We start from the raw sequence: 23572 nt of genomic DNA on the forward strand, positions 1-23572 counted from the left end.
TTGTGTTGTGGGGAAGACGTTCCCCAGGGGCAGTTAGGCACCGTGTGGCTGTCTTTTTAAGCCTTGACAGTTAATTTTGCATCCAAAAGTGCTTGTATAGAAGAGGACAAGGAATAAAATGAGGTGTAACATTGCCATGAATGCTGCATTTCATCTGGGAAAAATGTAATGCGCTTTTCTGCCTATATGAAAACAAAAGTGAAATGAGAACAACAGGAACTCCAAGACTTGCAGGTCATGTTCACAAAGCACATGGGAGAGAGGGTTAGGGAGAGCCTCCAAACAGACCTGCAGAAATGAGCAGAAGTTCACAGATACTTTAGCTGCCTGAGGTCACTGGAGATGACTTCTCTGTCATTAGGTATATACAAAGAGAGACACTCAGGTTTTGCTGTCATCTTGTACTGCAAATTTCTAGTTTTGATGAAAATGGCAAAAGCTTTTCTTGAACTGAATAATTATTTAGATGTCGGAAAACAGACAATATGAAAAAAAGCAAAATGTTAAATCTCAAAGTTGAAGGAAGGTTGTGGCTTAGGTCTTGTAGGTCCTTTAAGAGTCTCTTAAGCCTTTGAGCAACTGATGACTATCAGTATACAACAGTGAAGGCTAAGCTTGTTTGCATATTCCTTGTATTGAAAACTCAAGTTCCAAGCCTTCCTTTTGATGTCTCTCAAATTCAGTTGAAAAGGAGATATTTGATTCAATTGACAAATGTACACAAATTATGTAAAACTTCATCGTTTCTTCAGATTCAATGAAAGTTGGTGCTTGATTGCCACGCTGGTGTTTAAAATTAATTGTATTTTTAATTTTAATTTCCTAGGTATGAACACACAATCACCATCTTTTGGACTGCTTTTATATTTTGTCAGAGGTTTAAGCTTCTAGTCATTTTGCCACTGATACTGAACTGGCTTGTTTGAAAATCAGTTTTCTCTTCAGTTGTATATTGCAGGGATGTTCCTGAGAGTGAGGAATGAGGCTGCTTATAACCAGGCATAGTTTTGAGACATGTTTTGAAGAGCATGAGATAAGAGTGAAATGGGTTTAGCTGAGCGTACAAATGTTTCATTTGCCCGTGCAAATGTGGTCATGCTTTGGGAGTGCTGAAGAGCAGGGTTTTGCTCTCTCTCTCTCTGCAGGTGAGCAGTAAATATGAGCTTGGCAACACGCAACCACGAGTGCCAGGACCCTGTGATCTGAACCGTGTCTTCAGCTGACTTCCCAGTGGCAAGGCACTGTTGATCCTGTACCATGGAGGACTGCCTTCACACCTCCTCCGAAAATCTCTCCAAGCTGGTGAGCTGGGCCCACAGCCATGGGACCATCTGCAGCCTCATCCCCAACCTCAAGCACCTGCTTTCAGAGGGGGCCCACGGCAACCTGACAGCCATGTGGGGCTGTAGTGCTGGCCATGCCTACCACTGGCCCCTGGCCGCCACTTGCCGGGCTGGCTCCCAGGAGCGCGTCTGCTTCCAGGACAGCCGCAGCTTCAACTCGGACAGCCCCAGCATGTTGGGGGTGCCATCAGAGGCACAGGCCAGCCCCCTGGAGCGCTACCCAGGCCGGACGGGGAAGGCCAAGCTGGATTGCACCCGTACTCGTGACTCCTGCGACTTCTCCTACTGCAGCGAGCCGTCAGAGCTGGGCGAGCCTGTGGAGGAGTACGAGGATGAGGCCACCCTCTTCGACATGGTCTGTGAGTCCTCTGTCACCGACGAGGACAGTGACTTCGAGCCACACCCGCACCGTGCCCCCGCGGGCCCCCGCAAGCGGCCGGCAGCCGCTGCCCAGGCCCAGGCGCAGCCCGCCGACGAGGGCGGCGGCGACGTGCTCCTCAAGAAGATCAAGCAGGAGCTCCCCGAGGACTACTATATAGTGGCCAACGCCGAGCTGACGGCCGGCGCCGATGGGCCGGCCCTGGCCTTGACGCAGATGTCCAAGCCCAAGCCGCAGCCCCCGGCTGGGCCCTCCTGCCTGGGGCCCACCAGGACCGTGCCCCAGCCGGCCGCGGGCCCCGACCCCGACCCGCAGCGCCTCTGCGCCTCCCCGCCCGGCCCGCCCCGCATGGCCACGCAGCGGCCGCCCCGGGGTCCCCTGGCCTCCCCGGCGCGGGGGGCAGGCGGTGGCCCCGTGGCCGCCCTGCAGGTGCCAGCCACCAGCTCCAATGCCATCACCACCGCTGGGAAACCCATCAGCATCCCCCTCTCAGCCCTGCAGCTGCCAGGTCAGGAGGAGCCACCGGCCGCTGAGGAGACCCTCCCGTCCGTCCCACAGCTGGCCCCGGGTGGCGAGGTGGCCGGCTCGCCCTCGGTGAGCGCTGACCCTGAGGTCAGCTCCAGCCAGCAGCAGCCCCACGCCGCGCCTACCACCACCCCCGAGGCAGCGGCGCAGCTGATGCCAGGTAGGACGCTGGGCCGGAGTGGAGGGGCGGTGGCATTTTGGGGGTGGCCCCCAGGCCTGGCTCAGTGAGGTTGCAGCTGGGGCGTGTGTGGTGCGTTGCCTCAGGGTCCTGCTGGCACATAAGTCAGTAGGTAGAGAAGCGACATACACCTGGGAGAGGATTCAGAAAAACCCAGCTAAGCACCCTCACATGTGAAAGTGTACTGCAGCCATAGGCAAAATGCTTTTTCAGGTCCACTTTGGGTACAGTTGTGTCATGGGAGAGAGCGTGCAGCGACCTTGCTGTGTGCATAAGTCAGCAAGGACATGAACTGGGCCATGCACTCTCTTGATAAACCAGAAAGAAGTGGTCTCAGCCAGTGTAGCCTAGAACTGGGGAGTTGCGTGTTACTTTCACATTGTCAGATGGGTGCTGTTGGACATGGAAAGGCAAAGGAGAGTACCAGGAGAGAGGTTTTCACTTCTGTAAATCGTTACCTGTAAATCAGAGCAGTGAAGACAAGATGTGTAAGTACAGCCTTAACTATGAAATTGATTACACTTGAATCCATGATAAAATGATTTTTTTTCCATTTTCCCAGTGAAAGCTGTCATGCTCTGTGTCCATAATTTTTCTCAACTCCTGCCAAAGCACATAGAATTGGCACAAACAGAACAACATTATTGCATAAAGAGTGTGTTAAAACAGCTTTCTTCTGCTGTGTGATTATTCCATGTGCAGAATAACTGTTAGCCACAGGTCTTCAGAAGGAGGTGGAAATCTGTTTCTTGAGGGTACTTGTCAGCTCCCTCTGGACCTGAGCATGGACAGCTGGAAGAGTTCTCACTCTTCCAGATTCTTCATCAGTGGTGCCATCCCAGGAGGAGATGAAGCAGGAGCAAGTTTACCATCTGCTCCCTTGCTGGTTCAGCTGCCTAGTCCAACAGAGTACAGAAAAACAGAGAAGGGGTTAAAACCTGCCTATATGCAGTCCCTGTAGCAGGTGCTGTAAGTGCTAAAAACAATGACTTTAACTTGAACATCCTGAAAACTGATTGAACGCTAGTAAATCTAGCAACTGGCAAGAGACTGCAGATCTTCTTGCCAGGTAAAACAACAGACAAAGTCAAATACACTATTTTACTAAGTAAAACCCTATTAAGCATTAGAAATCTGGAAGGATGATAATTGTCTTAGGTACAGCAAAGCAAATTCTTCTTTGGGACCCATTTCTTGCATGACTGCACCTCTGAGATGTTATTTTGCTGTAGTCCCTTGCAAAACTCCATCTGGTTTAGAACTGACTCTGCTCTGCGAAGTATGAGAAAGGCAGGATGCCAGATGCCACTCAACCCAAATTGTGTGCTAAATCTACTTTTTCCTGCCTTCCTCAGTTTATAGCCAATCACTGTAGACCTGTTTACTACCAACCTGCCCCTGCAACTTGTTCAGTCTCAAACTTGCAATTTGGGACAACAGAAGGCAAACCTGGGCAGAATTTTTCCATATTAGGTATGTGTTATCTGGGAGAGTGATGTACTGTCAACAGATCCATTAAAAAATCCAAGCTCCTTTAAACTGTTTTTTCCAGGTCCTCAGCAGCCAAACAAGGTCAGCAGTTGTTGCTGGTTAGGGTTAAACCTTACAGGAATGGATGCAGCACAACATTTTTGCATTTATATAGTTTCAAGAACGGAATTGGTCCATGTCTAGTGTGTCACTTCGAGGGCAAAGTGAGATTGCACCTGGATTACACCCACTGCATAAATCAACCCTGAAAACCTCCGAGTGCTTTTTGCATAGACAGTGATGGGGTTCTCAGAGTGCTGTCCAAATTCTAGTTTAATCAGTTATGTTCTCAGTGGTTAAATTTCTTGTGCTGTTCCAAAAAAGCATTACACAATTCCTCTCTTCAGACTGGTGCAGTGTTGTCATATGCTGTTACTTTGTTTAGAGGTAGTGGCGTTTTTAACAAGGGTGCAATGACTGACATGTGACTAAAACTTGATACCTGAGTAAAGTCCCCCATTTCCATAGAGCCTGCTCCTTTGGGAAAGAAGTGCTGGCATTATTAAATCTTCAAGTTGCAAAAAGGTGGGCAATGTTGGAAATTTAATTTATTATGGATGCACAGCGGATGCTTGCAGGTAAAATGTGGAGGTTTGATAAAGACTAGATTAGGGTGGTTGCTCATGTACAGTGATTTTGTTAGGTTGTCTCCTAACAAAGAGTGATGTACTGAAAGTGGTGCATGATATATAAAATTTGAGCAATATTGAGCTACAAGAGGATGTTTATATATCATGTGTAAAAATCTTTTCTGTCCTAAACAGACAGATGTGAGTCTTTTACATTCCAATATTAAAAAAAGGCAAGAACTAATTATATCAAAAAACCTAGAGCTTTTATTAATTTATAGACTCAGTGCCTGCTTGACAAACAAAGGTTTAGTTGAAAGTGAGCAGGGGATTTGAATTCTGCCTTGTCCTCTCCAAGATGTGAAGCCTTGCTCCTGGCCCCATTAGAACTGCTAGTGTAAGGTTTAATAGGACTAAGGCTTTATTTAAGTTATGATTAAAGGCTGCAATCCAGCCAGCAGGAAATACTACTTGAACCTTAGCTGAAGTGACATATTCCTTGCATTTGTACCAGACACAGCTGGTAGTTTCCATGCGTGGTAATCTTGTAGATTGTGAAAGTTGAAATGAGGTTATCCATGAAATCAAAAATGTTGATGATATATGTTAGCTTAGGCCAGTTTAAGCCACGTGATGCTTATGGACTAGTCTCTCTTTCAAACATAGTTTTTTTTAATTCATTTACTCTATTAAGCTGTGGCAACTGAATTTGTAAGCAGGGACCTTACAAAGATACTTTCATGTCTCAAAAGAGAAGTGGCATCCCAATGGAAATTCAGTTAGGTTAGACATAGATTTTTCTGTCTAGGTGTCCATCTGAGCACTGTGGCATATACTGAATTATTCATCATTAAATTTCATTGCTAATAAGGGGACATTAATCTGAGAGTTTTCAGATATTTCTTTGCCATTTTATTAGCAAAGCCTTTAAGAATGTATGTTGGTATTATTTAGTCCTTTTTTAATTCTGGAAAATCTGAGAGGACCTGCATCTGTTAGGAGAGAAATTTTTGCAATGGTGGAGTGCAGGGAACTTCTGCAATTTCTACTTCTCAAACTACCTCTTCTGTCCTTTGCTTTTGCTAATACTTCAGCTAGTTTTAATGTTCAAGAACCAGCAAGGGCAAGGTAGATGACATCAATGGAGATGGAAGATGAGTAAGAAACATGATGCTTTGGGTTGTAGTACATGCAGCCTAGAGCAATTAGTGAGTGACGTTTGGATGTCTGAAACCAGGAATGAAAATGATTTGGTGTTATTGCAGAAGGCTATGGAGGGAGACTATGGCTCAGAGAAGAACAGAACTTATTTTGTACAAACACAAGTTTTGATTCTGAGAGACATAGGATTTACTTTGTAAACAGGTTTGCTGAAGAATTTATGAAGAATATTTATTTTCCACTTGGAGACTCAGGGTGGAGATGTGTTTTGTATTAACAAGACAGTGCAGCAAGACATTTCTGATTCAACACTAGTGCATCACTATGAATACAGGAACAAAGAGTTCAATGAAAAAAAGAAATCCAACCCCTATATATAAACTGTGCAGAATGCAGAGTAGTAAGTAGAGATGCAAAATAAAAAATCATCTAAATGTATTGACTGGGGTTGTTGCTTCTGTCAGGGATGTGGCAGGTTACATTCTGTGTGTACCATCACAGTGCCTTCATGTATATCCATCACTGAACTCGCCTGACTGCTTGTTTTACGTGTACAGGCATTTTCAGAGTTTGGAGGGGAAACAGTTTGTCTGTAAGCACCCGTGCTCTCGTAGTCAGAGTGCCACTCACTGTTCTGGCATTGTTATCAAACAGTACCCATGTTTGAATGATGCTGGTCTGTGCTGAGGGCAGTGCTTAGCCTTGCTGGCTCTGAGATCCTCTCCATTCTTTTATTTCTGCAGCAGGTATGTCAGGATTCCAGATCAGTGCCAGCTTAGTGTCAGCTTAGCCTGGTAACTTGGGCAAAGATCTAGTTCTGTTCCTGTGCTCTTGTCACAGGAACGTGTAAGCAAGATTGCAGCCTTTCACGATTGTCACCTAATGTGTTGACTTTTGTTCTGCTCTTAGTGTGGACTTCCCTGTTGGTTACAGGTGTTTATGTAAGGCTCTATCTGAGCATGACCATTATAAAATGGAGCTCAAATGGGGCTTGTTTGATACTGATGTAGAGCTCTTAGTGGAATATTTTAAGTACTTCTCTGCAATTAGAAGTAGTAGGACCTCTCCCTTTTCCCCCTTTTTTCTGTCTGCAATGGTGTAAATTTGAATTATGTGGTAGCCAAGATCCTCATATAAGATTTGTGGATTAGGATCTGTTAGATGAGCATCAAAATGATACAAAACTTCGAGCTGAAAGGAGTCTCTCACATCTCAGGAACTGACAGTTTTGACTAAATTTAGCTCTACCTTCTAAATCACTGTTTATATGTAAAAAAAAGTGTCAGCCTCGCACATTCCAAAGAAGTGCAAACAAGAAAAAATAGTGCCATTTTTAGAGGTGTATATAAAGCATACAGAAAGGCAAAATTAATCCTTTTTGTAATTATTTCAAGCCCAGTGGAACCGTGCCAAGAATGAAAGTAGTGCAAGAAAAATAATCACATCAAAAGAAAGTTACAAAGCTCGTACTTAAACAGAGTTCTTCCAAGAACATCAAATAACTGCTAATCAGTCTCTGTATTTGTAGTTTACATGCGAAGATTGATGACTCTTGGCTAAAGTGACTGCTTGAAGCAGTCTCCATGGACATATGCTGCTGGACAAGTGATCAAGTGAACACTTAAATATGTGTAGGGGTGAGACAGTCTCTGCTCTTTGTGTTGTACTGAAGAGTTCAGAGTCCACTGATGACTCTTTAGGTCCCATAATTGATACCTATTCCTGCTCTAGTAGATGGACTAAAAATAATAATTGCTGAGATACATTATTGCAAAAAATATAGCACTTTTTTTTAAAAAAAGTTGCTAGAGCCTAGCTTATTTAGAAGAATAAAATTAGATCACTGTAGTTTTAAATATCAGGAAAAGGAAGGTACTGGCCTGATTAATTACCTGGTCTTGCAGCATGGATTTGCCAGCCCACTCCCACCTTCAAATATCTTCATCCAAGTGCTGTTAAATTATAATATAATGTTTTGGGGGCTGTATTCTAGAAATCTAGCTAGACTTTTTTATTCTAGAAGTCTAGCTAGTGATTAGTTATCTTTACAATATTGTAAGGGAGTTCTGTTTAAAAGCAGGACCGTAGCATAAAGAGGACAAGTTTAGCCTTGGCAGAGTAGTCGTGTAATTGCTTTTATCATCTGGGTGCACAGCATGACAAACAAATTTTTAAAAAAGGAATGAATCTGTAGTACTAACAACTCTAATACAAGAGTTGTTTATGAAGCTGTTCCTATGAGAGGCATTTATCAAGGTAGTAATTTTTGCAGGAGAACACAGAAATGAAAATGCATCAATTACTACAATATCTTTAGCTTTTCACTGTGCTTAAGAAATGTACCTATTACCATTTCAGGACTTCACATGTATTTTATTTAGTGAAAATTCCTTTCAGACACAGAAAGCTCATGCCAGCCTTTTTGTATAACCAGCAATGGACTTGTCACATGCAGGTTGTCCTAAATATTAAGTGTTTATCAGAACAGCTATTCATGCAAAAGATTAGGCTGCTGCTTTCTTTGATGTCAGGGCTTATTTCCTCTTTTCAGCATGGAATTTCTCTGAGTGGGAAGTACGTGCAGCACAAAGAGACATCTCCTGGCAGCACTGTAACTGGAGATACATATATATATATATATATATGTATATATATATATATATATATAGTTCTTGGAGCAGGCTATTCATGAGTATTGATACTGAAAGTAGGTTGGTGTGGGAGATGTTTGGGGATGGATGGGCTTTCAGGTGCATTCCTGCAATAAAAGCTGCATAGGCCTACTGATCCTCTGTAACAGAGGAAGGTGGAGGAATGATAGTTTCCATGCAATCTGTGAAGGTTATTTGCCCGTAGCTAGGAAGGAAAGAAAAGGACTATTGCAGCCAGGCCCCAGCAGTTTTTAAGGATTCATTTTGTAGAGCGTGCCAAGTTCAGCTGACAAACAGTTGAGAATATTCACTGGGATTCTGAAGAGAGGAATTATTTTCTATATAAATATATATTTTTCATTCAAAGTACCATTGCACAAACAGTATTAAGGAAGATGGCATGTTATACCAGAAGACAAACTGCCTGTTTCAATGAATGGTTGTGTTCTGGAGCATCACCATTCATTTCAGACCTAGAAATGTACCCTGTCCACCATTACCCTAACATGAAAGGCTGAAAAGCAAAAAATAGGATGCGCAAGTGAAAAGTAGAAAACAATAATTTTTGCAAACCAACATGACTGAGATGCTATGTTCTCCCTTTCTCTAAAGGTGTCTTAAATAGACAACTGTTTTGTGCAAAGTGCTCTGTTTTATGATACTGGTGTATAAAAGAAGAAAATAAAGCCTCTGCTGGCTCCAGCTCTCCTGCAAACATATGGGAAAAAACAAACAAAATTGGTCACATCTGTACTGAACATCACTTTAATTTTAGGAAATAGATTATTTAACACGGTGCTTTTAATCAGAGATCTGTTTCTCTGTGTGATCTTTGAAATTGTTTCATTTTGGGGCTATTTTCAGCTTATGATTTGTGAGTCTTTAAGAAAAGAGAAACAAGGCAGAGTCAGATTGGGATCTGCAGAGGAGATGCAGCACAGCAGCCAAGAGGGATGCTGACCCTGGAAAGGCTTCAGACACACACTTCCCTTTTGCACTTCAGATGGGATGCTGGGACAAAAAGGGAACACAGGGCTTGATGGTTTAGATCAGGACACTGTCTGAGAGTGATTTTCCACTTTGTGTGAGGCTGGTACTTCACTAAACAGGCCCAAGAAAGTGATCATTCCCCTGTTTTGGGCATTGGTGAGTCCACACCTCAAATCCTGTGGTCAGTTTTGGGCTCCTCACTCCAAGAAAGACTGAGGTGCTGGAACATGTCCAGAGAAGGGCAGCAAAGCTGGGAAAGGATCTGGAACGCAGACTGATGAGGAGCAGCTGAAGCAACTGGGGTTGTTCAGCCTGGGCAGCCAGGTAGGAATTGGTCTCTTCTCCCAGGCAAGTGACGGATGAGAGGAAATGGCCTCAAGCTGCACAAGGGGAGGTTAAGGTTAGGAAAAATTTCATCATCAAAAGGGTTGTAAAGCATTGGAACAGGCTGACCAGGGAAGTGGTAGAGTCATCATCCCTGTGAAACTGTTCAAAAAAATGTGTGGATATGGTGCTTGAGGAGATGGTTTATTGGTGAACATGGTGATTGTAATAGGTGGATGGTTGGTCTTGATATCTTAAAGGTCTTTTCCAACCTTAACAATTCTATGATTCAATGATTCTATACCTACAGAAGGACTACTTCACACATGTTTTCAAGATCTAAGATTTTAGTAGCAGTAGACCTTGGGAATAACTGTTTCACCTGTCTCAGCGATGGGAACATGGCATTTTTGCATAAGCTGTTCTGTGAAGCCACTACTCGTTTCTCCGATTTTCTTCATACCTAAATTATTTCCCTCTTAGAGAGTCTTCTTCTGTCATGTCATCTTCTTTTTGTATTTGCAGTGAACCTAAAATCTGCTTGAGCATGAAACAGACCAGTAAAAATATCTGAGTATATTTTCTATCTCTCCAAGCAAGACAGAAATTTGGAATACAGAAATTCTTGTTTGAATGTTTCCAGAAAAGAAAGCACAGGCATGATGATATTTTAGATATTTTATCACAGCTGGCACAGCACTGACCAGTGCTTGCTAAAACATTCAGATCCTGGAAGCACTGAAACATAATGAAATCTATCTTTGTTTGATAAAGTATGCTTAAATGAAGCATATGCCCATTCCAGGAAGTGTTGAAACAGGCTATTAAATCAAAGCCTCAAGAGAGAGGAAATGGAATGCCTGCTTTCTGTGATGAATCTTTCTTGCTGGGGTGCTCCACAGAGTGGTCACAGAAGAGCTGCTTTCAGCACTGGGTGTTTTGAACAGCTTGAATGTGGCTGGTGGCCTCTGTGGAACGTTTGGGCAGGGCTGTGTTTTCATTTCCCAAATGAGTCTGCTTTTCTCTGGAGCCATGCCGTGCTGCCCTTTAAAAATGGAAGGATGCTGCAGATCACACCAATGTTGTGTTAGACTCAGCAGTTCCCAGGTCATGGTTCCCACTGAATGCTGCCCCTGGCGGGAGCTGGGAGCAGGGCTTCCTGCAGGCACGTCTTACAAAAAGTGGTGCTGAGGACCTTGCTGAGTCTGATTAAAACTTCATGTTATTAAAGCTTTGCTTAATTATACATTGATCATTAAGTGCATTGGCTGCGTCTTACTTCTGATATATACCTGTTAATCCCTTTAACTCTAATTGAACAGTAAATGCGCATACACACACACAGAAATTCTGCATGTGTTCCTGTTGGTGAGGGTGACTATCACAGTGGCACTGTGATCTGCTGTAGCTTTTCATTAACTAGGTCTTCATGATGAAAACATCACTTGAAACAACAATGGATTAATAATGTTTAGTCAATTGCTTTCTGCTTTGTACTTGGAAAGGAAAAATTGAAAGAAAAAAGCTGGTCTTCTGTTTTGTTCAGAGAAGGAGAAAATGTATTCTGAACTGTTCTACCCCAGGTCACATCACCCCAGTGCAACAGCTGAATGTGCTGTATTACTGTATTATTTCAACCAGGAAACCTGTACCCAAAGATTGAGCCTGTGAAAAAAACCCGATGTTCAGCTCTGACTGTTGAATAGCTTGTTTCGATTTTCTGTTTACACTCACTTCTGTTTTCACTGGGTATATGCCTAATCTCTGCTTTCCTACAGTGACTGGTCAAAGATAGCAGTATGAATGAGCCAGAGAAGCACTGATGTTTTTTTATGGGAATAGTTCCATCCTGTGCACAACTTGGAGCACTATTCTGATTGTTATGGGCTCTGTCCTTCAATCATGTTGATGTGCCAGCTTATGGAGATTTTTTCTGTCCTTTGCTCCTAGCAGATGGAGCATTGCCACTTGTTTGGGACTTCATTTCTTGCATGACTATAAAGCCAAGAAAACAAAATAACAGACAGGGGCAGTATTCTTAGCATTGCAGAACAACATTCATGCCTATATGCTGATAGACATTTTGGTTTTTTGCTCAAAAATTTACATTTTATTTTTCCTCTCTGTATAAAGAATTGGCTTTATGCCTCTGTTTTCCCTCCCCCATTTAAGATAGTCCTCAGAAAACTTACAGTTTGACAGTAACTTGTCCCATTTGCCATTCACTTACAGAATTGTTGAATACATCAGACTGTTTATTGTGCTAGTGCATATTAAAATAACCATGTATATGTATAACACATCCATAATTATATCCATTAAACTATACCCCATGTGACCTCTTAGATTAATTGGTTTGTGTCAGTTTTGGTATGAACTCATTCAGTAGCAGGGGAACTGATTGTTCATATCCTATATAGAAGAACAAATTATTTCTATGGAAATAACAAAACATTCCTGACAGGAAAATTCTGGCAGTGTAAATACAGAAGAGAAATAATAACAGTATACTGAGCAGCAGAGCAGGTAGGTAATTTTTGTATGCTCTCCTGAGTGTGTACATAGCTAGAAAACATCTGAAACTCCTCATTTTATTTAAAGAGACTTTACTCAAGTAGAGCTGCAAAATGTGACTAAATATTTACTCAGTCAAACTGTGATAAATTAGGTTTAAACATGTATTCAAGGACAGAAAGAAATGAGTTGTGCTATGAACAGCGGTCCAGTTCTTGATGAATGTGCTTCTCTTGCAGGTTTGTCTCCTCACTGTGCAAAATTTCCAGCAGCTCCTGCACCTCTTGGGAGTCCTTGTCTTGGCAAATGCCTAGGTGTGCCATGTTTAGTCTAGAATAAAGTGGTCTTCGGTCAGCCAGGGTGTGTGAGCAGCTGCCTAGCGGAGCATCTAATGCTTGAGGGCTGTCCTCTTCCTGCAAGCTGGGATGTATTCATGGCGCTGCCCTCTGCCCAGCTTTGAGTCTTCCCCAACCTTTACATTTTAAACTTCCGTCCCTGTAATGTGATGAAAGTTGTGTTTGTAAAATAAAGTTCATGGTTGTCATTTTTTTTCTGGAGTGTGAGGAGGAGAGAAATAGAAAAGCAGGCTAAAAATCCACCTTAAAAGCTATTTCTCTTGAAGTGTTAGACTTCATTCTCTCTGGAGAACTGTGTGAAGAGCTGCTCCTCAAATACTGCTTTCTGAACCAGCAAAGAGAAAAGAAATATGTGTGTTAAAAGTGTACATGGAAATTCCTTGTGAGGTTGTAAATTGTGAGCTCTTCACAGAGTTTGTGCCCTTCATAGCTTGCTTCACTCCTACTGGACAATATACAGTGAAAGGAAAGGTAAAAACACATTGGTCTGCCTGGGCAAAATCACCAGCACAGAATTTCAGAAATGATACATCAAGGTCACTAATAAGGCAGTTGGAATACCTTGCTAAATTAAAGAAAAAATACTGAAATGCAGTTCTTTGGGGTGCATGTGCTGCAATCTGTATTACCAGAAGTAAATGGCACGAGTTGCCAACACATTTCCTCTTACATCTGCAGTAGATAGTTCAGCCAGAACAGAAAAGGGTTCTTTTTGATTCACTACCAATGGCACTTCAATAAAATAGAGGGAAAAATGTCTGCAGTCTTTAATAAGCAGTATATCAACCAAGTGCTGTCAGCCTGTGTAGAGAGTTTCACAGTATGATTTATTATGTTAATTACAGTCATGTGGGCCTCATGCTCTTAAGTCTGAAACTGCTCACATTCTCAGCTTGATTTAAGAATATGCTTTGGCCAAGACTTAAAGTGCAGCTTATTATGATTAATGTAATAAAATATTTATTACATTCTCCTTTTCTTTGTTTCTCTGTTTGCTGCCCCAGTTAGACTGACTCATTTTGAAACACTGATATAAATTAGATTTCAGATGATGAGGACTCTCATCTGGTTTTAATCTCTCTTTGGTGTTGTTTTTTTCATATCCTTTGTTCTTATTCTCTCTTCTCTCCCCCTCATCTTTATTTCTCTCCCATATTTCCCAGTTCTGCTTCTCAGCTGCTGTCTAGAGTGAATCAAAAGCAGGCAAACTTCATAGCCCTGGCTCGTCCCTTCCAGACCTCTTGCACTGCTTTCTCAACTATGCTTATTAAAGGTTTTTCTTAAATGTGATTGCATTCAAACTGGTGGTACACTGTTGCTGAGAACATGCTAAACCTCTGGTGATGTGAAGTAGCACATTTTACATGTTTTACATTAAAATTCTTGTTAGAGAAGACTGAATTGTAAGGGGATACATAGGCCCCATTTCTCATTCATCTTCCAGAGGGCTTTCAATTGCAGAGGGGCACAAAATTCCACTGTGCCAAATATTCCAAAATTATATATAAATTTATACCCGTGATTTTGTGTAAACCAGCCCAGTAGTTAAATTTCTGGCTGAGCAATCACTGCTTCTGAGATCTGTTTACACATCTATAAATCTGATTTTCTCTGTAGGAACATGGAAAGGTGGAAACCTTTCCGGAAATGTAGATTCTTGGTTTTGTTATGTAAGAAATGGATTTTTGCCCTGAGAAGTGTAAACTTAATTCAATAAAGGAGGTGTGTCTCAGATCTTTACAGTTTTTTCGCTCCACGTTTTTGATTTTTCTTCTTGTTTTTTTTCCTCTTATCAAGTTTTGAATCAAGTCACTGTATGCATATAAATTTTATTCAGTTCCACCTTCTATACATATAATGACTTAGACCAGTTAATTTTTACGTAAGCAGATACTTAAATACAGGGACACCAATCCATAACACACTTAAAATATGCTTTGTTGAATTGGAAACTTACTTGGGAGAAAAACTGATACTCTACTGAGGATGTGTATGCAACACTTTCTGGACTGGTGCTGAGCCAGGTCCTCTTTGAAAACAAGTGCATCCCTTCTGCTGTGCATCACCCAGGTTCCAGTACTCAGGCTAGTGTAGACCATTACAATCATTTCTTTAATTCTTTCTGCCACAAAGCATTAAATAACTAACCTACTTTGAAAGGGCAAAATTTCTTTGTTGCTAAGGAGTCCTGGGTAAAAAAAAAAAATGTTTTCCAGGGTTAAATATTTAGTCAGAAGAAAATAATTGTCAGAAAGTGTCTCTTTTCTTTAGCTTTAAACTGAAACGAGTACCTGCAGTTTTCTAATGGTGTTAGCTATTAGTTGTTTGGAAATCATTAGAATATTATATGGCTGAATACAAATGTGCATGCTCAATACACAGCTGACATTAGCTTCACTTTACAGGTAATGTTTTCCTACTTACCAACTCCAGCAGCACTCCCAGTTTCACTTGATTTGTTTAACCTGAGCTTTGAAAAAGTAGAAATTGTATCTTAGAAGTGAACATTGTTGAAGGAAGTTTAGTCAGTTACTTTGAAGGGTGGAATGGGGTTTCACTTTATTTTTAAAGTTTTCTAATGGTTTTGTGTTTGTAGTGTATAGAACTCTTAAGTGTGGCTTTTATATCCTCCACCTCTATGAAGAGTTGAGTCCCTGAAGATAAGTTATATAAGTTATATAAGGGTCCAAAAAATTTGTTTTTATATACCTCCTGTAAAGATAATAGCTATGGAAATGAGAGTGGGATGAAGCATGGCAGGTAGATTTGGCGATGGTTGCAGGCTTGGTTACAATCCTGGTGACTGACTTGGAACGAGCCAGATTAAATAGCAGATTCCACTCCAGCTGCCAGCTGAGTGTATATTGCCTGTACTATTGCTTTAGTACCAGATATATGGGTTTCTTAGTACTCCTGAAAGGTATTTTCTGTTTCTGCTGTTCTCCATGCTGTGTCTGAGCCGTAGCATCCTGTTGTGCAGTGTTGCAGTGTTGGGTAAGCCTGGGAGAGCTGGAATTGGTGTATTTCTTCCTGTCAAATGGAGGTGGAATCTGGGTAAATATCCCACTGTGTGGTGGTACAGAGGAAATACATCCCATTTTGCATTGCAGCAGTTCATGCCAGTGCATCTCAGAACAGCTTCAAAAGGAGGTAGGTAACTGTATGGCCTCGTACCCCAGAAATGCCACTGTTAATTGTTCAGTGGAAGAAGGGAAATGGAAGTTAAAACTGGAATGCAGCACTTCTGTTTTCCACTACCATGACGAAAGCAAAACCAAACAACTAGATGAAGTGAGCCAATGGGAACATTTTTTGTTTAGAAAATGCATTTTTAGAACCTTTGTGCTGGAATGGCTCAGATGTCATGTACATCAGGTGGAGAAGGAAGATGGCTTTGTAAAAATTGGAGTTCCCGGGGTGCTACTGTTTTGCACTGTTCATTAGCAATGGCTAGTACCCTCTGCAAAAAGAGGGTGACCCAGTCAGTCATAGGAGAACGTAACTTCTTACTCCCTTATCATGGCTACAGATTTTCTGACATCTGAGGACTGTGCAGAAGTCCCATTAATATCGATGTGTATTTTATTATTGGCTTTGCCAGCAGCCAAACTGCATCTCAAATCTGTTCAAGCTGTTGAGAGAAAGTAGTGAAAGAGAACACAAACTGGAAATAAGCACTAGTGTTTAAGTGAGCATTCATTGTCAGACCATTCTATACCTTGCAAAAATTGTTCAGGTGACTAAAGTTTATTTTAGTGACTTTACTTAATGGAGATACCATTGAATAAATATTCCCATACTCATTTGTCCTATGTCCTTTTTTCTTTGTCATAATCTAAAGCTTTTTAATTTTAGAATTGTAAAACATTTTGCTGATAATTTCATTGGAGGAGGTTAACTGAATGGAAGTATAATTTTTTTTGCCAAAAACACAGTGTCATTCATAAGGGGATATTAATTAATTAATTTCTTTCATACTACAGATTTTGCATGCTAATGAAAGCCTTTTCTGAGAATGTTAAACTGGAGTTTAACATATTAAATGGTAAAATAGAGTTTAACTTAATGTAGTGGGAACAGGGAACTTTAACTGTTAAACAGAATTTAGTAACAACATCAGAGGGGTAGGGCAGAAATTCAAGAAAAATTACAGATGCACTTTCGTCTACTTATTCTCAGGATGTTTCTGCAAATGTTTAGAGGCACTTCTGCTGTGGACACCTTCTGCGCTTACCCTCACCCTCATTTTTGGCAGCAAGACATGAGAATGCTGGGTTATTCTTGTGATATGGTGAAAATCGGCTTTCTAAGATTTGCATGCAGCAATATTCCGGGATGCTGTGGTATGACAGTGGTATTCAGCTGGTTCTGACAGGGAAGCAGTAGCACAGCTTCCAGGAGGGCACATTTGTCAGAGGCACATGCAGCTGTTCCCCATTGTGACTTGACCATAACTCCTTTGAGCAACAGAATGACCTCTGCTCACTGAGACTGTAGATTTGAGGGTGTTGTTTGCATATAGATACCTTCTTGAAACAATAGGGGACAGGAGAAAAAGGTAGGAGCAGGCTGGGGTTTACTTGAACTGTCTTAGTGGGCTGCATATTGCCACAGCCTGAAGGTTGGATATCGCTGCTTTTCAGGGATTGCAAAACAGGGGCAACAGCCAACCTGCAAGGTGCTGGGGAGTGGAGAGACGGCACTTAGCTCCAGCATAGAGATACGTGGTGCTTCGTGTGTGGTTAACTAGGCTTTTTCTCTTGAATGAAAGCGTATCAGTGGAAGCAGGCCTGCTGCAGAGGCATTTTCCTAGTCAGGACACAAATTTGGCAGAGAAGACTGGCTGGTGATGTGATTACCACCAAGAAAACCCACCTTACATTTAATGTGCGTCTGTGATATCTCACTGCTTACCATATGCAGAGTTTAAGACTGTTTGCAATAATAACTCAGGTTTGTGACTCCCACTGATGTCACAAATGCTCTCTGAACATTAACAATCTGTATCTGTCTATCATGAAAGCAAGTGCCTTTTCTCCCTGCCATATGTAATTACAGAGGTTATATCCTTTTCAGGGAGTCCAAGTGTGTGTGTGTGTGTGAGCTGATATTAAAACAAGCCTGAGTTTGATAACTGTGCTGATAATATTAAGTCTTGGCTGCGTTAAGATCAGATTATGAAAAGATCAGAAAACAGCTGTTGCTCTGTGGGAGAGATCATCTGATGGTCATGGGCTAGCCTGGGACATCCCGCTCCCACTAGGTTGTCTGTTTAATCTCTCCCTGGTCACTTTATCTCTTTCTCTACATTTGAACTAGAACATCTTAAGTACTCATCACTTTTTCAAACTCATGGTTGGGAGTTTACCCTGGACCCCCCAGTAAGGTGGGTTTTACTGTCTTTTTCTGCCACACTCTGGTTTTCTTGGAAATGAAAGATGTGGGATATGGTAAGAAACTCAAGAGGTATAACCAGGTCCTTTGTGCACTGATGCAGTTCAGGGGACAGGACCTCAGGAAATGCATCTCCATCTCAATTCATTTTTTCATGCTTCTGGTTGTAGTCTGTAAAACAGGGGTAACAACACTACTAGTTCCAAAGACTGCATTATGACAAGGAAAAGACACTAAGGAGAGCTTGGCTTCATAGATCAATGATGACAGTAATTTCTGGTTGATTGGTTCTGACCAACCAGCTGAGAGAAATTAGATCATAAAACAAGAGTATTTGTATTCCTAAAGCCTAACAACAGAGACATACAGAAGACTATAAGAAAGGTGAAAACATATATAACACCTCTCCATTCTTTATCACCATCAATTTGCAGTTTGGGGACGTTCTGATACAGAGGTGTTCTCTTGTATTGAGAAGCGCTTTGTGGCTTTTTTTTTCTGTGCTTTTACCCAGTTTTGGAACCCATGCACACTGAAGAGTTGATGATGCTATTAGCAGTGGAGGTCCAAGAGCAAACAGGTTTATGTTTGCAGAAGTCAAGGAACTAATGTAGATCCCCACCAGTGTTTCCAGTAGTTTCCACCAGCTCCACAGAACAATCAAAAGAGCTTTGGTCTCTATTCAGCAAGGTGCAGCAAAGTGAGACAAAACAAACATCTGGGAACTGTTACATGGGAAACACCCCACATTTGTACCATGGTGCATAATACATTGCCAATATCTGAGCGGTCTCATAGGAAGAGGATAATCCACTATTGCTACTTCAGCCTGGATTCACAGCCAAAGTGAATGTAGCTCTCCTGATGTGGCTGCATGAAAACCTGACCCATTATTTTTTAACATTTCCCACCTGCCTTGTGAAGTAACACACAACACACCACTGCAGGAATGCAGTGTTTCTGGGGTACTATTTTGCTCATGAAAGTTGGGAGGATCTTTAATTCAGCATGGGTTTTATAATTGTTAGCTGCAGATAGGGCAATTTCCTTTGCAGATTAAGGAAAGATGCTGTAATGTAAATGACTGACTGGGTGTCACTGCTGTGTTGTGACAGGCTACTCTCTAAGAAGAAGTGATTGATGACATTTATAAAACTGAGCCATTATATGTGCTGTTTGTATTGAAATGGAACTTAGGATGTGGGCTGTCAGTCAAAGCACTGATTACTTACACAGTTCTGTAATAAGTGGTGGTGGGTGCAGTGAACAAAACACCAGAGTAAATGTTTGTTTTGGAGCTTTAAATAGGCCTGTCTCTTTGTTTCCAGCCTGCATCTAGCCATACTAAAAGGATCTATTATGTACATTGCCTGAAGCGTGAGGCTTCACTGCAGGCTGCTAGGAGTGCTTTGATACTGACATCAGTATTAAAGTGAGTTTCTGAATCAGGAAGGTGACCTTTCTTTTTCCCCTGGAGCACAGTTCAAGCAAACCTCAGTGCTTTGTGGCACCATTTTTTTCCTGCCTACAGAAGCCCCCAAAGACCTCAGTTGCAGATGGCCACTTCTCTGTGCTTTGCAGAGGATTTAAGAAATCCCTCTAAACAGGTGAGTGCTGTGGATGCAGGAGGCCTCACTCTGAAGACACAGGAACTGGTCCTGAGGGTTATAAACTCAGTCCTGTTTCTATCCTGCTGGGAAGTGCTGGGGCAAGTCACTCCCCATGCCTCCGCCTGCAGGTGTGGTGTGGAAGTGATGGGATGAACTTCCTTGAGAGTCACCCTGTAGATTGGTGGAAGGAGAATCTGCCCAGCTCTGCCCCAGTGTTTCTGCACCACATGGAAAACTGCAGGTGGGGTAGGGAAGGAGAGGCTACCTCCCTTTCCCTGCTGCCTTCTCCCCTGCTAATAGGCTTGCAGGGAAGAGAGGAGCAAGTGTCTGAACACTGGTGCAAAGCCAAGGCTCTGCTACTCAGCCTGACATAAGCTTGGCCTGAATGGCAGAGAGGCAATGGGAGCTTCACCTGGTCTCATACCACTTTGTGTGTGTATGTTGGGTGGGAAACACCTGGTGAGTGTTGCTATGGCACTGCTAAAAGGATGCCAAAACGTAAGAGTTTTGCTATGAGACCAAATAAAAAAGAACTTTGGGGTTTTTTCTCCCTCTTCTGCTTATTAAGTGAAAGAGAGACAAAAAGTGCTTCACGTGCAGTTCCAGAAAACAGTGAAATAATTGAATTTTCCTTCTTTGCATTTGCTGTTAATTTTCTAAAACCATTAAGATTTTTCACATTCAGAATGACAGTTCCATGTATATGCTTTAAGCTGCGTTCTTGTGCAAACGAATAGTTTGCATATGCCAAGAAAACAGTCATTAAAAACACACATCACTTACAAGGCTTTTCCTTTTTATGCTTCTCTTATGATCAACCAGAAAATCAGCTGTCAGTAACAGCTATCATAGTGGTGGCATCTGAATATTGTGTTTTGATGTGTCATTGATTGTAAGGAAATCAGGAAAGCCTTTAAAGCAACATGAAGTTGTTTCCAGAATTAGATTTTTCTGCAGAATGAAAAGATATGGTCATAATTGTACTGTCAAGGTACAGTTTGATGACATAGAGAGATTATACAATCATGCTTTTTTACATGTTTTCTGATGTGAACGTATTAAATATATTTTCTTTATTCTTGTACATTTGTAAATTGCACATTGCTCTGCAGTAACTCCTTAGGGTGTGCTGCCTTATTTTGTACTGTACATTCTGACTATATTTATTTTGCTCTTTAAAAATGTGCCTGATTAAAGATAAATATTACTGCCCTAATTATGATGCTTTAGCTTTTTTTTTGTAGGAAAAATTGTAACCAGTACAAGCTGTGGTTTCATAAGTGAAATAATTCTGTGTGAGCTTATTCCTGTGTCTGGGCCCTGCACACAGCATTGTGATCCACAGAAAATCCTTCACCTTGCCTTTATTGCAAAAAGCAGATTGCCTCTTAATCTCAATGATTTTCACAAATCTCCATGCACAAAACTGTGCCTCGGTGTCATGAGGAGCTCACTTTTTGTGTCATATAGTGTATCATTTGTGAAATTGAAGTTGGCTTTTCAGTCATGTCAGAGGTATCTAAAGATGTTTCCCAGAGCCCTTTGTGAAATTAAACTCTTTCCTTTTTGAGGAAATTCAGTTTAGGAAAAGCATCACATAAACTCACTACTTCTGCTTTTTTTCTGTCCCATTCTTCCTCTTCCAGACCAGGATGAGAGAGCAGCAGAGCTCAGCAGGGAGCAGAATGAGAAGACCATTCGGAGCACGCAGACGGCTCTCCGCAATTTCCGAGAATTCCTCATTTCCAAGTACCCCTCTGAGACCCGTGAGATCTATGTCATCCCCTGCAAAGAGCTTGATGCCTATCTTGCGTCCTTCTTTGTGGATGCCAGACAAAAAGATGGGTCTGAATATGAGCCAAACAGTCTGGCCAACTATCAGTGTGGACTGGAGAGGTATCTAAAAGAGCACAGGTATGGATACAGTATTACGAGGGATAAGGAGTTCAAGAGGTCCCAGGAAGCTCTAAAGCAAAAGCAGATAGAGCTGAGATGTAAAGGGAAAGGAAACAAGCCACACAAATCCATGAAGCTCACCTTTGCTGATGAGCTTATCCTGCGCAAAAGAGGCTTACTGAGCCGGTACAATCCTGAAGGGCTGCTGAACCTTGTGTGGCTGAACAACACTAAGGCATTTGGACACTGCACAGGTTTCCATGGGTCCACCCTCAAGTGGGGCGATATCCGGCTGCGGGTGACAGAGACTGGATTGGAGTACCTGGAGTGGATGGGGCCAGACAATGGGGACGTGAGTACCAAGAGCAAGAGAGGCGGGACGGACTCGCGGGTGTATGCCACCCAGCACTCCCCACAGACCTGCCCTGTGCAGGACTACAAGGAGTACGCCCAGCGGCGCCCTCCGGCCATGCGCTACGAGGATGCGCCTTTCTACCTGTCCATCAAACCCGTTGTCAACTTGGCTGCACTTCACTGGTACAATTGCCAAGCCCTGGGGAAAAACAAGCTTGCCAAGATGGTAAAGACGATGTGTGAGAAAGGCAACATCCCTGGCCGCAAGACCAACTTCAGTGTCTACCAGAGCTGCAGCACCCTCTCAGAAGCGCAGAGCAACCAGCTGGTGCTGATCTGCAATAACTTGAGCCAGCAGGCTGCCCAGTCCATGGCAAGCCACTCCAATACCGGCAACTTCATAGTGTCAGCGTCCTATGACTCTTCGTCTGACACGGCTTGAGAGAACACCAAACACTTTTTTCTTTTCCTTTTTGTTTCAGGCATTGAATTTGTGCTCAATAATACACATCAACTGTGATTGTACACTATTCCCCCTCATAGCCCTCTCTCCAGTGTTAATTCACTTTATAAGAATATATAAACATATAATATATTTTTCTTTTTACAAATAAGTCAACAGAAATAGTTTAGTATTACTAACAGTATTTATAGTGTTAATGCAAAAATGAAAGGTACTTATGGATTATAATATGAATGCAGATTTTAAAAGGATAAAAATGGTTCTCAGGCAACACAGGATAGAGTGAAAATACCATTTTTAACATGCACACATTAATGAGTGTAAATCCCCAGGGAGGCTTACATACGAATTCTGTTCTAAAGCATTTTTTCAACTTAGTGTTTTAACATGACCTCCCACAGTGGAGGAGACAAACTTAACATTGGCTGCTGCTTCTTACCTGCTAGCTTATTCTTTATCAGCAAGACCAAGAAATAAGAAATACATCAATGTAAGTTCACAAAACAGTTTACAGCATTTTTAATCTGTTTTTATTATGTTTCCTGAGGCTCATTTATGCTACAAAGATCCTGAGGTCAGCTAAACATTATTTTTAACTTTTGGGTTTGTTGATTTTCTGGGATCAAAATGTTGCTGGTGTTTAGGCTAAAAAGTATTGTTCTCAACAATATGCAAAAGTATAATGGCAAAACCATTGTCACACACATAATTTTACCTCTTTAAGCATAGGTTGTTAGTATTTTGTCACTGTGTGTATGTAGTGTAAAATCTACTGACATAGAGCACTCTTTCAGTATTCTGGGAAAACCAAGAGTGCAGAAAAATCTGCAGTCTTATCCCAAGCTGTACAGAAAAATTGCATCAGCTATGTCTTAAGCCATCATTTGAAATCCACAAAGCAATAGAGAGTGTAACAATATTTCTACAGAAATTTTAAAAGAATTTCTACAGAAAGTTAAAAAACTGGATAGTTTGAAATGCTGGAATACAAATTTAACTTAGCTACACATCAATCTGTTTCCATTGCAGACAATGGAAAATGTGAATGTGAATCTGAAGGCAGAATTTTGATCTTAAAGCCTTGAAATAACGAGTTCTGCTGTTCTACTTTGCCATGTAATTGTTCTACTACAAGTATGGGAAAACCACTAACAAATTCAGTATTTCAGTAATCAATTATAATTCTTGACCCTTAAAATTAGGAACAGTACTTTTCAAGTTAAGTTCCACAAGGATGTGCTAGGGCTGTGGTGAGGCTTTAGACAAGTCTGCTGGGGTAATTGAGTGCCTGATGAAGTCAGTGAAAGAGACAACCTTGGCTGACTTCCCCTGGGT

The 23572-nt window shown here is 41.8% G+C and overlaps 1 protein-coding gene across 1 annotated transcript; it reads left to right on the forward strand.

Moving 5' to 3' along the window:
- Positions 1–1257: 1257 nt before the first annotated feature.
- KIAA1958 lies at positions 1258–22216 on the forward strand (the record flags this gene model as incomplete). Its single annotated transcript, XM_082301108.1, has 2 exons — positions 1258–2407; positions 21171–22216. The coding sequence occupies 2 exons, from the start codon at positions 1258–1260 to the stop codon at positions 22214–22216; spliced, it is 2196 nt and encodes a 731-aa protein (XP_082157234.1).
- Positions 22217–23572: the final 1356 nt, after the last annotated feature.

The sequence above is a fragment of the Coloeus monedula genome (genome assembly GCF_965178545.1).
Source record: "Coloeus monedula genome assembly, chromosome: Z".
In the NCBI taxonomy this organism is placed as follows: domain Eukaryota; kingdom Metazoa; phylum Chordata; class Aves; order Passeriformes; family Corvidae; genus Coloeus; species Coloeus monedula.